We start from the raw sequence: 12831 nt of genomic DNA on the forward strand, positions 1-12831 counted from the left end.
CTTCTTTTAAAAAGCTACTTTCAAACTGAAAAACAGTAATTGAACAGGCAAACTGATAATAAGCATGGGGATTTTTCAGAAAAGAATTCTGTTACCGACTTATTAATAGTATTGACAGTGTTCACAGTGCCAGGCTTATCTTACATTTATTCTCTTAACAAATTGCTTGCATAGAAACCTCAGCAAAGAATGCCTGTGAAACCACAATGGCTAAATTATTCATAGTTAGCTATTTATGAGGACAGAAAGCCACTCCAGAAACATTAATTAGTCTCTGAAAATAAGCTTCTAACTGAATTCTCACATGTAAACCTTATGCTTACTACAAAGAGATATCTGGAACTTCTCAAACTCTTAAAAGAGTTATGGTAGCAGAGAATTCAAGATGCTTTCTTAAGTGGTTTTTTGACATTCGGGAATGTGGGATCCATCCTCACAGTCTCCCAGACAGATCTTAATTTGAGCAAAGAAGAATTCCAATAAAGAAAAACGCAGCAAGTAACACCAATGTTTCCACACAGAAAGCTGTGAGCCACCTTCACATTTCAAGGTGAAGCAGATGGTTGTATGAGAAACCTGTCAAGATGATCTTTACATCAAAGAATTACAACTGTCATGGTCCTTTTTTTTTTTTTTCTTTTTCTTTTTTTCTTTTCTTTTCTTTCTTTTCTTTTTCTTTTCTTTCTTTTCTTTTCTTTTCTTTTCTTTTCTTTTTCTTTTCTTTTCTTTTTCTTTTCTTTTTCTTTTCTTTTCTTTTTCTTTTCTTTTCTTTTTTCTTTCTTTTCTAGAAATATCACCTCAGCACAATTCTCAGTTCTTGAAAGCAAACAGCAAAGAAATAACTAGGACATTCTAGAAGTGTATCCTAAAGGAAAAATGCAGTAACAGCACAAACTAGGCCAAAAAGCAACAATCTGAATTAAATGTTCTTAAGAAGAGCACCTTCCAAATAGAGAATGAGTCTCTCCAAGTCCATTCATAACTGATCAACAGCCTGGGTGACTACTGATTTCTTAAACTGAGAATAGTATCCCACTCCAGTTAGCAGGGATAAATCTGCAAAGAGGCTCCAAAGGAAAGGAATCTCTTCAGGCATCTGAGCAATGTTCTCTTGGGCTATCATGGGAAAAATCTTAGGAAAAATCTTCTAGAACCCAAAAGGTTTGATGGATGTTACTTGGGCAGGGGGGAGGTTAGGGAGAGGGGAAGAAAGGGGAAGAAACCCCCTAATGATCAGGTTGTAAGGCAATGAAGTAAATGATGGTAAGAATGTTGATAAAACTCTGGAAGGTAAGACTAATAAGCTTCTTTAAGATTGATTAGCTGTTAAATCCCCAGTTGAAGGTCATTTTCACTTTTTGTTTTGAATGCTCATATTAACATATGAGATTCTTAAATGTAGTAAGTAACAAAGCTTAGTAAATTAGTGATAAATCTGACTAGGCTTTCAACTTCAATGGGAAGATTAAGGTAAACTGTATCTGCTAAGATGCAATGACTAATTACAAGTCATGAGTTCATGACACAGGAATGTTTGTCACAGACAAAGGCAGAGAGTGAGACACTTCCCTAACAGCTCATCAGCCTTTATTTCAAACAGGCTGTAGGACACCAGAATAACAAGCTAAGCAAGTGACTTCTCAAAAAAATACCAGGTTGTCAGAGCTCAGAGGTGAAGTTTCTTCATTTCCAACTACTCAGTGAATGGAAAAAAAAAAAAAATCACAACGGCCCACCCATAAAAGTGTGCACAGGGTAAGGCCCACGTGGCTGCATTTGGAGCCAAGTCTTTACCACAGATAGCAAAGGATTCTCTGATATTGATCAAAAGAAATCTTATTAAGAGTGCCTAAGCCATACAATATGAGAGAAAATTAAAAGCTCAAGGTAACCCTTTTATGGCACCACATCCAAGAGAAATGAGGTAAAACAACTTCATGTTTAGTTGAGGGAAAAATACTTTTGATTGCTACTTCTGATTGAAAACATTTATGATTCCAGTACAGGGCAGGATCTCAGTAATTTTTGCTTCCTACATTAGAACATTGAATGTGCCTAAATTATGGCCTTACAGTTGACTTATCAACACAAAAGGCTGTCAGCACTAGAGGAATGAAGCTGACAATTTCTTTTTTTTATCTAAATAGAACATAGTTGCCATGTGGAATCAGGTTTTCTTGTTCCTCTAATAACAGAAACACTTTGACCCTGACACATGCCAGGAAAACCAGCTTGACAAATGACACAGTAAGAAGTCTTTAGAGCATTTAGGAAAGCACCTGTATGTAATAGCCATTACCTTCAGAAATTGTTAGGAACAAGGAGACTAATGCTGGTTTGCAAGCAGCACACACTCCTATTTCAACTTATCAAAAAATGACAGGCAAAGGAAAAACAGCCTAAAAATTCGTAATCACAAATATATATCTACAATTTTGCTAGATGCCTGAATATATGCTAACAATGAGAATTCCAATCTTCTGCCTCTGTACTGCCCCTTTACAAATGAAGAATGCCAGGGGAAGAATACTGGGGGATACAGAGCTATTGGGAGCTTCGTGTTACACAGTGTTGTCAGTGACCTGGAATTTTGGTATGGATCATGACTAACAGTGGCTTCTGGGATCAAGAACCAGGTAATGTTATTTGTCATCTCCATGACCAATGTGGCAGAATCCATTGGATGAGAAAATGCTCTCATGCCTACTGAGTTATCTGTGGACATGGGACACATATACAGAATACCTGTATGAAAAAGACAGAGTCTACTCAGATCCAAATATTCCAGAGGGTTAAGTAAAGTAAAGCTTGGAGACACTGTTCACAAGAACTGATAAATTGGCATGGCATTGCAAACAGACCAGACTCAGCATTCCTGACTCCTAACCAGAAGATACAATTAATGTGGAGAAGATACAATGAATGTATTCTTATCAGCCGTTTTGGTGGTATCTGAAGCAGCTGGTGTTCCTTCTTCTAAGGTTCCTTGAGGGGATAATTTTCAAAATAATACAGGTCAGTTAAAGTAAAAACCCAATGGCTTAAAAATAGCAAAACACTGAAATGGGCTGCTGAAGCCATACAAAAAGCCAGCATAGAGATTTAAAACACGGAGGGCAAAAAGCCCAGAGACTGATACCTGCTTGATAGATCTAGTGCTAGACCTGAGGATGGACACAACACATAAAAAAATTAGAAATCCTGATGGCTTTGAAAAGGAAGGATCTCCAGTGCAGACCAATGCCACACTGCAGAATCTGAGCACCTCCTGGAAATGTATACTGCTCTTTCAGAGAAGGGGCATTTGTGGACTACATCTGGAAAAGTCCTGAGAGAAATATATAAGGGTAGAAGCTGCACCTAAGTGATAAGCAAACCACCCTGAAATCTAACTCCTATGCTGGTTTTGAATCAGGTTTTGATCACCTGGTAAATTTAGAATAGAACACTGCTGAGATAAAAGGACCGAAAATCAAGCATTTACCTTAAAAGCAGCAGCTGAAATTTTCTATCTTAATGTACCTAAAGGCAGCAAGGAGAGCTACATGAGAAATGCACAGTCTATAAAAGACATATGAATGCACCATGAATCATACGCTGACTCCAGTTGCTCTCTCTTAACTGCATTACAAAATCTAGATTTATGCATGCCCACAGACATGCATGTATGTGAGCAAACAAATGTGCACAATCACACTTGCCATATGCTCTGCCTGCATCTACGTGTATAAAAATATACCAGCGTAGACATCCGCACAAAAAAGAGCTGTGTGGCGTTATCCTCATGTAGCCCCACTGTGAGTGCATCTCTCGGAGGCACGTACATTCCCACATCCCTTCAGCCTCGCACGCAGCAGCACCACATCCTGGTGGGCTGCCAGCTGCTCCAGCACGGGGAAGGGATTTTCCTACCAGGCAGCTCCGATACAGCCGGCAGTGGTGCTGCCAACCGCGCCACAATACCTTGTGTTTTTTCTCTAAAGCGTGAACTTGTAGGAAGTGGTGGGAAAGGCAGCGCTCAGATTTTTGAGGGCTCTGAATTCAAAAGGGAAAGGAAAAAGGGAAAGGGAAAAAAAAAGGGAAAGGGAAAGGGAAAGGGAAAGGGAAAGGGAAAGGGAAAGGGAAAGGGAAAGGGAAAGGGAAAGGGAAAGCGGAAGAGAAAGGACAAGGGAAAGGGAAAGGGAAAGGGAAAGGGAAAGGGAAAGGGAAAGGGAAAGGGAAAGGGAAAGAGAAATGAAAAGGGAAGGGAAAGGGAAAGGGGAAGGGAAAAGGAAAAGGGAAAGGGAAAGGAAAAGGGAAAGGGAAAGGGAAAGGGAAAGGGAAAGGGAAAGGGAAAGGGAAAGGGAAAGGGAAAGGGAAAGGGAAAGGGAAAGGGAAAGGGAAAGGGAAAGGGAAAGGGAAAGGGAAAGGGAAAGGGAAAGGGAAAAAGAAAGGAAGAGGAAGAGGAAGAGGGGAAGGGAAGAAAAGAAAAGAAAAGAAAAGAAAAGAAAAGAAAAGAAAAGAAAAGAAAAGAAAAGAAAAGAAAAGAAAAGAAAAGAAAAGAAAAGAAAAGAAAAGAAAAGAAAAGAAAAGAAAAGAAAAGAAAAGAAAAGAAAAGAAAAGAAAAGAAAAGAAAAAGGAAACGAATTGCCGGTGTTCTGGTACGCTGCTGAAGAAGCTGAGCTGACCCAGAAGAAAACCAGCTCCTGGCTAGCTCTCGGGCCAGGAAGAGTGGGAGAGGAGCTCCCTGGCCTGCAGGATGCGGCGCGAAGAGGAAACTCGGAAAGAGCCCGTAGGACACCACGGAGGAGTCCTGCGGGCCGGGAGCTGCGGAAAGCGGCATGGAAAGCCCCGGTGGGGCGGTGAAGGGTAATGGGCTGAAGGAACAGAGCGAAGAAAGCGGGCAAAGGTGGAGGAAGCGGGGTTTGTGGCAGGGGGAAACGACCAGAGGCTCCCGGAGCGGGTGTCGGAGTGGGTGTCAACGCAGGAAGGGCAGGAGGGCGGTGGCGCAGCCCCTACCCGCGGCGGTGCAGGTCGTGCTGCTGCTGCTTGTCCTCCCCCGCGCTTCCCAGCCACTGAAGGAAGCCCAGGACGTCCCGCACCTCGGTCTCGAATCTGTCTATCACCGGGTTGCCCGGCGCCACGTCCCCGAAGAAAGAGGCCGGCAAGGGCTGCGGGACCGAAGAGGGGAGAGGCAGCTCGGTGGGCTCCGCCATTCTGCGGCCCGGCCCCGGCGGTAACGCGCCTGAGTCGCCAGGCAACGGCCTCGGGCAACGGCCCCGCGGGGCTGGCAGAGGCGGTGGCGGGAGGTGGAGGGGGAGCCTAGGACGGGGCTGCGGCCCTGAGAGCTCCCCACTGAACCCCCCCACTCTCTCCAGGAGGCACGATCTCTGGCTTCATCCCCCGCCGGAGGGGTCTCCGTATCGGGGGACGGGTTGTAGCCGCCGGGGAGCGAGCGAGAAGGCTCACAGAGCCGGAAGGTCCTCGCACTTCTCTCCAGCAGGTGAGAGAGTTACTGTGTCTCCACAAAAAGACTCCAGGCTGCCCAGAAGGGTGAGGAAGGAGCTTCACGGGTGCCGTACACCGTGGCGACGGGCAGGATCATTGCTAGCAAAAGACGATGCGGTATGAAAGATGTTTGATGCTGGAGGATACTTGGACAAGGCCAGGGAGTGTCTGAGGGGAATGCAGCTCAATCATGTATTCCACCAGGGATACCGTTTTGAACCTACTTACTGCATCACTGAGCCTGCCTACTACTGTGCAACTACAGACATAGGAAGTCTACTAACCCTCTAATATCTATTAAAAAAAAAAAAAAAAAAAAAAAAAAAAAAAAAAAAAGAAGAAAAAGGTGACAAACTAGAAAAAAACAGACCGTATTTATCCATGTTATAGGAGGCAACCATAGCAACCAGTGTCTTTTCAAGCTCTTTATAGGCATTGTGCTAAAGGGTTTTAGGAAGGATGTGAAGGAAACCGGCTATGTTGCCATGTTCATCATCATGATGAGCATAAGGGGCAGATAATAGAAAACATGAAAGTGAAAGCCTAGAAATTAATGAGGGAGCAATGAATCCTAGCAGCCAGGGTCAGTTGAAGGCAGTTTCTTGACACTGAATGGAAAAGGATCAATAGGGATGGGAAAGGGAGAAAGTGCCCCTGAAAAGTGCATAGAAGTAATTAATAGGTGGTAGTAAAGAAACTGGCCTTTGAATTAGCAGAGAGATGCAACATTGTCATGCTGAATGATTGGAACCAGAACACAATGCATTAGCCCAGAGCAATTATGTGGGAGTCACTTAGATTCTATAAGGGAAAAAATGTGTATATATATATATATATATATATATATACATTTGTATATATGTGTCTGAGTCATTTTACACACTGATTTTGTATTGTTACCTGTTGTGGATCCATCACCCAACAGGTATTGTGTGACTACTGGAAGGTGTTAGCAGGAATCATTACAGGAGATTCATATGCATGAAGTTAATTCCAGTGACAATGGCTATGCATTTAGGTGGGAGCAAGTGACTTGAGTGCAAGAGGGAGTGTGTTTCTCAGTTTCCTGTGGGGGCAGTCAAAAACGAAGCCTGCAATAAAAGTCATGGCACAAAGGTGCTGATGCTGGAATTTAGAAATCGCTGGGTACAGCGACAAATTTTACAAGACAACTGAAATATGAGAGCTGGAGAGCTACATTTCAAGATTTTGCCTGTGCTTTGCCACACTAACCAAAGATGTGATGGATTCCAGTTTATTAATAAACACTGGCCTCTAATGCCACTGTGAATACAGCCGGTGGCATCCATTTCAAGTCCTTGTGAAGATCTGGGCTAATTTGCCTCAGTAGATGGTGCTGTATCCCAAAGGGCTCATCTAAAGGCTCACAGGGACGTGGAGACATGCCCTAAACCTAACACCAGTGCCTAGAAACTTCAAGGGGAACTTGAGTGCCTGGAAACAAGACTGTATATCTCTAGTATTTGGCTAGCAGATGGTGAACTGAATGACACATTAGCAGTTTGAATTAGTGTTTCAGCCACACAAACAAACCGAGTCAAAGAAATCAGTAAAAGAATGAGAGGCTAGCAGTTTTCCCAAAGGGAAGATAACAGAACTATGTAAAGATAAAGCTTTAAGCACTGGGAAGTTAACCAGGGTGTAGCTGATCAGACAGCTCAGTCTAAAATTCCTGGGCTAGAGTTCAACAGCACCCAACTACACACACTCCTTCCTAGTACAGGTTTAATACAGTTCTGACCCTCTCAGCACCTGTGGTAGAAAGCCATGGAGAACCATAGCAAGGAACTACACCACAGCAAGCATGATGGCATCTATGTTATTTCAGTTTTGCATGCTTGCAGTATTGATTCTTTCTTTACTGTTCTGGACTCAATTTTACCCTTCAGATAGTCATAACATTTAATATGTCCAACATTAAGAGGTCCAAAAGTCAAAAAGGCTTATAGATAAATGAATAGAACATTTTAACTTCAGAGGGAATTATATATACTGATTCTTCAGAATATGAATTCTTCAGCATGCATAATCTGATGTTTATAGAGAAAAGCTTGGTGTATACAAAGCTGTAAGAGGTGATGGGTATTGAAGTTGAAACCAGGACAGGAGAATTTCCTTTAAAAATGGACTATACAAATCATTACCTGTTTGACTTGGAATGTTTATAGTAATTCGTTGAATCACATATGTCCCTATATCTTAAAAAAAATGTGATTTGTTGATGGAAAGGCTAATGATTTATTCATCCTTAGCAGGTGAACATTTAGATAGTAATCTGATTTACAGTAAAATTAAGGAGAAATTAAGAGAGATCACGGTGAGCTGGCACAGACAGAATGCCAAGAAATGGAACTGAGGTAAATCCATTGACCCAAGCAGAGAGGCTGTAACAACCTGTGATATAACATCACCAGGTTGGACAGAAGGAAGCTGCCTCAGAAACACAAGGACCCATAAAGAGTTAACTTTCTAAAAACACATATAGAAAGTGTCTGCTCTCATGGCTATAGGGCCAAGGGTGTGCCTGAGTCAGAAAGGGTAATAATAATTTTGCTGCTAACTCATGAAGCTGCTTGCTTACTGCTCAGGTGTCAGTTCCACGTGTGTGAACAGTCACTGTTTCTAAGAGCAGAGGGGGGGAAACACTTGTGTGATCACAGCAGAGCTGGGATCAGGGTACAGGGGCTGAGGTCATGTCTGCCAGGCCCTATTTAGAACATCAGTTGGAAGTTTGTGTCATAAATAATTCTGAGATGCATGTTTAGATACCTTCTTGGGATGCTTCTAGCAAATGTAGACCTTTCTTGGTGTCTGTATTTATGGTGTCTGTAGATTTTGCTGTGTGATACTCAGGCACAAAAGGCAGTCATAGATGCAGTGTCACCAGACTTCTGCAAGGTAACCTGAGAGTTCCTGGAGATGAAAGAATGCAAATTATGTCATTTTTTCACTGATGATTATAGGAAAAAAAAATGCTGAGTTGAGGTGATCCTTGGCCATCACTTAGTATCTTCAAGCTAATGAAGGCATAGGACTTGAAAATATGTTTAATGTATTTATGGACTAGCATATTCAGAACTGGGATCTCTGCATTTACTCTTCTTGCAGTGTGCCTGCCTGGTTGCAAGTGCCAGTGAGAATCAACAGTTCTCGCCCTTTGAGTAGGAGTGCATTGTTTGAGTTAAAAACCAGAAGTAACTCCAGAGAAAGCAGCAGTGGCAGGTATGTGCTGATTCTTATGGAGAAATTCAGTTTGTGAGTTAGGCGAGGAAAACAAAATCAAGGAAAAAATGTCTTAAATGACAGTGCAACATTTTCTATTCACATATTCACATGGAATAGGGGAGCCACATACAATACAGAAGAATAGCACTAGGTTGCCTGATAAAGGTCCTTAAAAAGCCATCACGTAGCTGGAAGACATGAACTAAATTGCTGAATGCCAGGACTACACTTTATAAAATGTGGTGAAGTCATCCTGGGGGAGGAAAAAAAGAAGAACTTGTACTAAACCCACAAGAGGCAAGCCACTTGCTGGAATCAATGTACTTTTCAAATAAGTAACTGTACAGGAAGGTTATTTGAGGTGCAGGAGACATAGAAGTTTATTGCTGTCACAATCTGTGGCACTTGTCTATACCTACAACTGATGAGACACATACAGGAATACAGGGCTTTTATGGGTAGCTATGAGGGATTATACTCTCACCATTTCCTTCCTGTCCTTCTTCCCTCCATGTTTTAGGGCTTGTTTGGAAGAGCTGCTTGTGGCTTATTGATAGTGAGTGTCTTTAGATTCAGATGTATTACTTAAATTTGCTTTTACATACAGAGAGAATTTGTGGAGTCCTAACCTTATCTAAGGGCTACCTGCTCCCTTTCAATGGAAAAGCTAGTGATGAGATGAAAGAGACACTGTCATATTTTGATAGCATTTTTATGTTTTGCTGTACCATGAAGAAACATGTCCTGAATTAGGAAGGTACATGCCTGACTGCAAACATAGGGAGATGTGGAAAGATGGTAGAAAGGGCTTATTTAGGAAACAATCCAGGTAACTTTTCAAACAATGCAGCAGATTGTGGCCTTTACTGAGATAGTAACACATATTTGTGGAGTATTCCAGCACTGTTCCTGTCACTGAGCAGTACAAAAATTTTGTCAAACTATGGAATAGTCTCTGAACTCTGGAACATGCTTTAGAAAAGCAGCTGAAGCATGTGAATCGTTTGACAAGCAATTGATGGTCTTTCAAGATATGCTGAAAGCAGATCTGGGACAGTTTCAAGGCAAGTCAGTGCTAAGAGAAGGAAAATGCTAAGTTTTTACTTGAAAACAGTTCTTGGCTTCCTTTCTGATCTAGCTTGTCAGTGTAGTAAGATGAAGGGAAAAGATCAACACGAAAAAGAACTGCAGTGACTAAGAACTGTGCAACTGCCAGGTTCTTGCAGAGCTACATTTGAGTTTGGGGTGACAGTTGTCACTGTGTTTTGGTTGTATCATATGAAAGGTTTCAATGCCAGATTCTAAAGATGAAGTGTAAGCTTTCAAGGTTATAATACAAAAGTAACATTTTTGGTTTAATGCAAGTGTGAATGCTCACAACAATGTGAGCATTTTTATCATTAGGGAAATATTCTTAGGCATATAAATGAATTGCAGTTGATTTGCAGAAAATGCATTATACGAGAGATTTTGTTCAGTCAAGTTTTTTCCCCCAAAGAAAGTGTAGGAATATGTAATATTTGTGAGCTTTGACTCACCCACTCAGGCTGTATTGTTATCCATTGAGTGGGTTCACCAGTCTTTGAGGAGGGAGATGCAGCAAGTATTTTATATATCTGCCTGAGTTTATAAGATATTTAAACTGAAACACAACAGATTCTGAGATCTGCTTTATGGACTTCAATACCTAAAGTAGCAGCTGGACACAACAGAGTCCATTAGTGACTTTCCAAAAGATGAAGCTATTGCTTCAATGATATACTTTTCCCAAAATTCCTGTTATTTTCTTTATTTGTTGACAATATGCTTTATTCCAGTTTATAAGTACATTTGACTCAAGTAGAAATCAACTGATATAGTTTATCTTGGAAAAGCTACAGGGACCTGCAAATATTTCTTCTGAGGATGTACTAATTTTGGTTCACTAGGTAGAATATGGAAGTAAAATTCTTGTCTCAATCAAAGATCTTGTCTCAAATCTCAGGAAGCTGTAGGGGTTCTTCTAATGAAGAAGCTATGCCTAGGGCTAGTTTAGAGCAATAGCTTCGAAGTCTTGCACAATAGATCACTTCCAGTCATGAAAAGATAAAAAGTCTGAACAAGATTTTTAGTGATGTGCATGAAAGCTGCATCTTAGAAACACAGAAAACACAGAACAATTAGCTGAATGTAGAAAAACCTGGAGAGAGGCCTGAGCTAAAAACAATATCTAATTTATTGAGCAGAGAGACAAGCTGAGTAACTATATTTTCTATGGACTGTGAGAAAGCAAGTAGCAGAGATGGAGCACAGAAATGAAAGAAATTAATTCTCTTTTAGCTGTATTGAGCTTATGCTGATTGCTTCATATCTAGTAGTTAACTGATTTTGTTAAAAAAAGTTACATGTTTTAAAACCATCAGGCATTTTCCTCATTCACGAGGATTCTCAAGGCAAACTTTAAATGAGAGGAAGTGTAGCCTATTCCAAGAAATAAATTACTTCTTTAGACCTTCCCAAATCTCTCACGAAGCTAAATTCAACAGTGCACTTTTATTCATATTCTCCTGATGCACATTTGCTGTTATAATTCTGAGCAGCTACATATGCTGGAGATAGAAATCATCTTGGGGAAATAACACTATTGTTTGTATACATAACTTCTGAGCAGCCAACTGAATCCCAACACTTTCTCTCTTATGCATTTGGTCTGGGAATACACACAGGACCAAAATAGACACTTCTAGGAATTAAGCATTGGCTACAAACAAAGGGAGACCTAAAATAACCTGGTGATGACCTCCAGTATTTTTAGTTTAATGCATCTGTTCAAGCCATTTCTTACTATATTACAGTATTAATTTTGATATTTTGGCATCATTGCTTCCATTTCCCATTGTTACTAACTTCTCACTTCCCAGTGTTATTTGTCTCCAAAATCCAAGTATCTGCTGATTGAGGTTTGGCCAATCAACTGACAGAAATTGTTTCAGGCAATAGCCTGAACTTGGACAAGGAGATTTAGCAGCTTGGAAGTCAGCAGTAGAAAATTATGCAATGTGGAAGAGTAGTTATTTGTCAGTTTTGAAACCTTGCTTATTCAAGGAAGCAGAAAAAAATCTTTGTCTTCTCATAGTTATTTGGATGTTTGAATACTGTTTATTATTCTGTATAATTATATTTTCTATGTTATTCTTTGTAACGACACAACATTCTGAGATTTTGATTTATACTACTATACTATCTTGGTATATATTATTTCTAATAATGATATATGCAATTATGTCAGTGTGAGCTTGTCACTCAGTACTTTAGAATTTTAGAAAATTAATGTTTAAGAACAAGTAATTGTTTTTCATTCTGCATACAGGTGGGAAGGTTACTGTCTGGATTCTAGAATAGGGGAACTTGGGCATATTTGATTTATTTCATTTTAAGTAAAAAAGAGAATAATTTCTTTTTAGAGTAATTGGTGCTGTTGCCTGATCATATTTTATGAAATAAAACCTATCCAGCAATGAAATTATGTGTTTATCAGTATATCTGTACAAATGCAGCTACTGGATCATTAAATCTGTAGTAGGGCTGTAGGAAAAGCTACATCAAGAAGTGCAATGACACTAAAGAAGAGTAAATAGTTGCTAGAAGGAAGTTTGAAATCCCAGACTTGCAACCAGCTGGTAACAAGAATGGGGAGAAGTTCCAGGTGTTTCCTGCAGGGATTCTCACTTCTTGTAGTGGTAAAGCACTGATTGCCACTGATATGTCAGCCCAGAGAAATTAAGATTGAGAGGGGAAGTAGATCTGTTCAAGCAAATATGGTTGAAGTAAGCCTTCCTTTAGCCTTTTTTCCTTAAGAATTTAAAGGGCAGAACATTATTTTCAGTATTAGTTCCAAAAGGAATAGTAGTATGTAAATGCTTAATGGGAGAGGAGAGCCTTTATTAAATTAAAAAAAAATTTTACTCTTGCTGGTGTTTGGTCCTGAATTTCATATTCAGTGTGGCAAGTGATTTCTAGTTTTCACTGCAGTAAGTTTGAGATAGCATTTATTTCTACATCTCCTTTTAGCTAGCTAGCTGCATGTTAGCTATGCATTTTTATTATTATTTCTAGTCA

At 40.4% G+C, this 12831-nt stretch overlaps 1 protein-coding gene across 1 annotated transcript in view; it reads right to left on the reverse strand.

The window, feature by feature from the left end:
• Window positions 1–5195, reverse strand: part of CFAP54 (cilia and flagella associated protein 54) — a 109063-nt gene extending 103868 nt beyond the window's left edge. The window contains exon 1 of the mRNA XM_030454014.1: window positions 4999–5195. Coding sequence (XP_030309874.1) covers window positions 4999–5195 — 197 coding nt within the window. The remainder of the gene's footprint in view (window positions 1–4998) is intronic.
• Window positions 5196–12831: the final 7636 nt, after the last annotated feature.

This window comes from Calypte anna, chromosome 1, assembly GCF_003957555.1.
Source record: "Calypte anna isolate BGI_N300 chromosome 1, bCalAnn1_v1.p, whole genome shotgun sequence".
Taxonomy (NCBI): domain Eukaryota; kingdom Metazoa; phylum Chordata; class Aves; order Apodiformes; family Trochilidae; genus Calypte; species Calypte anna.